The sequence below is a fragment of the Clupea harengus genome, chromosome 21, assembly GCF_900700415.2.
Source record: "Clupea harengus chromosome 21, Ch_v2.0.2, whole genome shotgun sequence".
In the NCBI taxonomy this organism is placed as follows: domain Eukaryota; kingdom Metazoa; phylum Chordata; class Actinopteri; order Clupeiformes; family Clupeidae; genus Clupea; species Clupea harengus.
In genome coordinates, this window is record NC_045172.1 from 24,541,784 (window position 1) to 24,546,783 (window position 5,000).

Genomic DNA, 5,000 nt, shown 5'->3' on the forward strand with positions numbered 1-5,000 from the left:
GTCTACATGTCTTGCTGCCGCTGGACCCAACCCTAACCCTAATCCACCTCCTTCATTTCAGGCAAGGCGTAATTCTACAGCTCTCACTGTTGCTGTGGTAAACAATTTAAAGCGGTGTCATTATACTTGTTAATGTTGGCTACAGTGCATCGTCAACCACCAAAGAATCAGCTAACTTACTTAGAAAACGGACATTAAACAGCCTAGTTGCCTACCCTATTAATAGCCTTAACCCTTTCTATATTCACTCCAGCTGTTAGTGTTCAGGCCCACCCCTAACTATAATAACACCAGCTGTTAGTGTTCAGGCCCACCCCTAACTATAATAACACCAGCTGTTAGTGTTCAGGCTGTCGTGCGTCACTTTTGTTCACATGGCAACATTTTAAGCTGAATTCAAAAGTTTAATGTTTTGTGTACATGTGGAAAACATGTTCATGTTATGTTCCTGTTCAGATTATGTTCAGTCAATGATGTTCAACAATTAGACACACTTGAAACTTGAATTTTAACAAACCAACTGTAAAGTCTCTGTAGATAGACTATCTAAATAAAGTGTTACCATATTTTGATATAAAAAATGCATATTATCTTGATAAACAATATTGCACACATTGTTTTTGTTAATAAGTGATGTTTCCATTTTCATCGCCTGGCAAACCAGATGGCTTGAATTGGTCATCTGCATCTGGGAAAATATAAAGTAAAATTGTGTCAGAGTGTCAATAGGACATCACTTATGCAACAGATTTCTTGAACGTGTTACAGAAAGAGCTGTCTGCAGAGATGAGTGATGTAGCTAGGTTGCTAAAGATGATGTAGTAAAGCTAATGATGTAATGAAGCTCATGATGATGTAATGAAGCTCATGATGATGTAATGAAGCTGATGATGATGTCATGAAGCAGATGATGATGTCATGAAGCTGATGATGATGTCATGAAGCTGATGATGATGTCATGAAGCTGATGATGATGTCATGAAGCTGATGATGATGTAATAATAATAATAATAATAATATAATAAAACTTTATTTATATAGCACCTTTCATGCAAAAGAATGCAGCTCAAAGTGCTTTACAGCAAATACATAATATGCACAAAGAAATTACATGCACATAAAAATAGACATCAAAGAAACATAACTCAGATATAGTGCAAAAAAAATTAAATTATAATTATAGAGATATATTTAATCTAACCCCTTAATATCACCAGTAGAGATTTAAATTAAATTAAATTAAATTAAATTAAATTAAATTAAAAGTATTTATATATATATATATATATAGTGCGAAGTGGTAGCTAGTTAAAGGCTAATGTGAAGAGGTACGTTTTTAGTTTTCTTTTAAAGATGTTAAGCAAGCTGGCTTCCCTGATGTCTATAGGCAGTATGTTCCATAGCACTGGGGCGTAATTGACAAATGCTGCGTCCCCGATTTTCTTACGGCTTTTGCTGGGAACCTCCAATAAACCAGCATTCGATGATCACAGTGTTCTTGAGGGCAAGTATTTGACTAGGGAGTTTGCAATGTAACTTGGTCCTAGCCCATTAAGCCCATTATTAGCCCATTATTAGCCCATTAGTAATGAAGCTGATGATGATGTAATAAAGCTGATGATGATGTCATGAAGCTGATGATGATGTAATGAAGCTGATGATGATGTAATGAAGCTGATGATGATGTAATAAAGCTAATGATGATGTCATGAAGCTGATGATGATGTAATGAAGCTGATGATGATGTAATAAAGCTAATGATGATGTCATGAAGCTGATGATGATGTCATGAAGCTGATGATGATGTAATGAAGCTGATGATGCTGTAATGAAGCTGATGGTGATGTAATTAAGCTGATGATGTAATGAAGCTGATGATAATGATGATGTTATGAAGCCGATGATGTTATGAAGCCGATGATGTAATGAAGCTGATGATGATGTAATAAAGCTGATGATGATGTAATGAAGCTGATGATGTAATGAAGCTGATGATGATGTAATGAAGCTGATGATGTAATGAAGCCGATGATGTAATGAAGCTGATGATGTAATGAAGCTGATGAGCTAGAAGACCAGTACAGTACCTGGGCACAGCCCTCTCTCAAACATGATGTCATCAATGGCAGTGTCACTGCGTAGAGAGGAGCCTCTGGAGGCCTCAAAGACAATCTGGCCAGGAGAGATGAACAGATGTGCATTATTACAAATAACATATACAATCTGGCCAGGAGAGATGAACAGATGTGCATTATTACAAATAACATATACAATCTGGCCAGGAGAGATGAACAGAGGTGCATTATTACAAATAATAACATATACAATCTGGCCAGGAGAGATGAACAGATGTGCATTATTACAAATAATAACATATACAATCTGGCCAGGAGAGATGAACAGATGTGCATTATTACAAATAATAACATATACAATCTGGCCAGGAGAGATGAACAGATGTGCATTATTACAAATAATAACATATACAATCTGGCCAGGAAAGATGAACAGATGTGCATTATTACAAATAATAACATATACAATCTGGCCAGGAGAGATGAACCGATGTGCATTATTACAAATAACATATACAATCTGGCCAGGAGAGATGAACCGATGTGCATTATTACAAATAACATATACAATCTGGCCAGGAGAGATGAACAGATGTGCATTATTACAAATAACATATACAATCTGGCCAGGAGAGATGAACAGATGTGCATTATTACAAATAACATATACAATCTGGCCAGGAGAGATGAACAGAGGTGCATTATTAGAAATAACATATACAATCTGGCCAGGAGAGATGAACAGAGGTGCATTATTACAAATAACATATACAATCTGGCCAGGAGAGATGAACAGATGTGCATTATTACAAATAACATATACAATCTGGCCAGGAGAGATGAACAGATGTGCATTATTACAAATAACATATACAATCTGGCCAGGAGAGATGAACAGAGGTGCATTATTACAAATAACATATACAATCTGGCCAGGAGAGATGAACAGATGTGCATTATTACAAATAATAACATATACAATCTGGCCAGGAGAGATGAATAGATGTGCATTATTACAAATAATAACATATACAATCTGGCCAGGAGAGATGAACAGATGTGCATTATTACAAATAATAACATATACAATCTGGCCAGGAGAGATGAACAGATGTGCATTATTACAAATAATAACATATACAATCTGGCCAGGAGAGATGAACAGAGGTGCATTATTAGAAATAATAACATATACAATCTGGCCAGGAGAGATGAACAGATGTGCATTATTAGAAATAACATATACAATCTGGCCAGGAGAGATGAACAGAGGTGCATTATTACCAATGTTGGGAGTAACTGATTACAAAGTAACCGATTACTGTAATCAGATTACTTTATCCAGTAACTCAGTAATGTAAAGGATTACCTTTGAGTTTTCGGTAATCCGATTACAGTTACTGACCGAATAAAAAAGCAGTTACTTCAGTTACTTTTTGCGTGCCTATCTGCTCCCTTTCATTCGATTGATATGCTCACGCGCGGCCGTGACCCCATATTCACCTCAGTTTCCATGGTGTTACTTTGTAAACAGTTGGTGGGAACTGCGGTGAATGTGGGGTCACGCGAGTAGAAGGCTAATAAACATGATGGCAGGCGATAAGAGTGACCACGGATGTTTCGGAAGACGGAAATACTCCCATTATTTTTCTTTTTGTATCAGTGAAAGATAAATGTAAGCTGTGCCCTGGAGACAAGCGCCTCTCAACTGCACTTGACTCAACAAGCAACCTCTACAAACATCTGTTTCGCCAACACGAACAGGTGAAACTTGTAGCGAGAGATTATTTGATATGTGACTAATCCTATAGTGTACTGGTGCATTACAAAATTGCTTGTTATATTCCCATTTCTATTAATTTGGCTTGGGTGCAATGGTTGGGACATTATGGTAAAAATAGATTGCTATGTACAGTCTGCTTTTTAACCCTTCCTGTTTATTTCATCGGTTCAAGATGTGCCTAGAGTGCTGGTATAGGATCAGATTGTCTTGTGTCTATTCAAAGATGCAAAACTGATCCTAGATCAGCACTTCTATGATTCAGGTAAGGGATGATCTTTTTTTGTTTTTGGAAAGTAACTGAAAGTAATCAGTAATCCGATTACTTTATAGAGCAAGCAATCAGTAAAGTAATCTGATTACAATTTAGAGAACGTAATCAGTAACTTTACCTGATCACTTTTATTAAGTAACTTGCCCAACAATGATTATTACCAATAACATCTCTCCCACTGTCTCTCTATGTGTGTGAGTGTGTTGTCCAAAGGGGACATTTATGAAGATGCATGAAGAAAATAAGAAGCTACAAATCAACTTGAGCTTTTGAAGAATCAAACAAATGGCAGCGGATACTGTGATATAGAGATGCTGATGTATCATGGGTAGTGAAGTCTTGTATACTGTGATATAGACATGCTGATGTATCATGGGTAGTGAAGTCTTGTATACTGTGATGTAGAGATGCTGATGTATCATGGGTAGTGTAGTCTTGGATACTGTGATATGGACATGCTGATGTATCATGGGTAATGTAGTCTTGCGCCTTTCACCTGATGTTGTTCATCACACTGGTAGTTAACCGTGGCCCTCAGCCATGAGATTCCCTGCTCGCCGGAGCGTTTCCATAGTAACACATCCCGGCCATCCAGCGCCTTCCGCAGCAGCACGCTCAGGTCGCCGGTACCCGAGCCGAACATGCTGTAGAAGAAGCGCAGGCAATGCCGACCTCTTGACCCCCGCAGCATCCCTGAAACCAGCCGTGCCTGCTGCCCTGTCAGCATTAAAGAGGCCTCGATGTGGAGGTAGTGTCCTGTGGGTTAAAGTTAGGGTAAGTAGCGTATAGAACATGAAGGTTAGGGGTTGGGTGGTCAGTAAAGTATGAGGCGTTTGAGGGGGTGAGGGGGTGTTTGAGGGGGTGGGTGGTG

At 38.2% G+C, this 5,000-nt stretch overlaps 1 protein-coding gene across 1 annotated transcript in view; it reads right to left on the bottom strand.

The window, feature by feature from the left end:
* Window positions 1-383: 383 nt before the first annotated feature.
* LOC105910444 (MAM domain-containing protein 2-like) overlaps window positions 384-5,000 on the bottom strand; it is a 17,388-nt gene continuing 12,771 nt past the window's right edge. The window contains exons 11-13 of the mRNA XM_031558574.1: window positions 4,626-4,885; window positions 2,088-2,172; window positions 384-688 (exon numbers count right to left, since the gene is read on the bottom strand). Of these exons, the coding sequence (XP_031414434.1) occupies window positions 624-688; window positions 2,088-2,172; window positions 4,626-4,885 (410 nt within the window). The 3' untranslated portion in view covers window positions 384-623. The remainder of the gene's footprint in view (window positions 689-2,087; window positions 2,173-4,625; window positions 4,886-5,000) is intronic.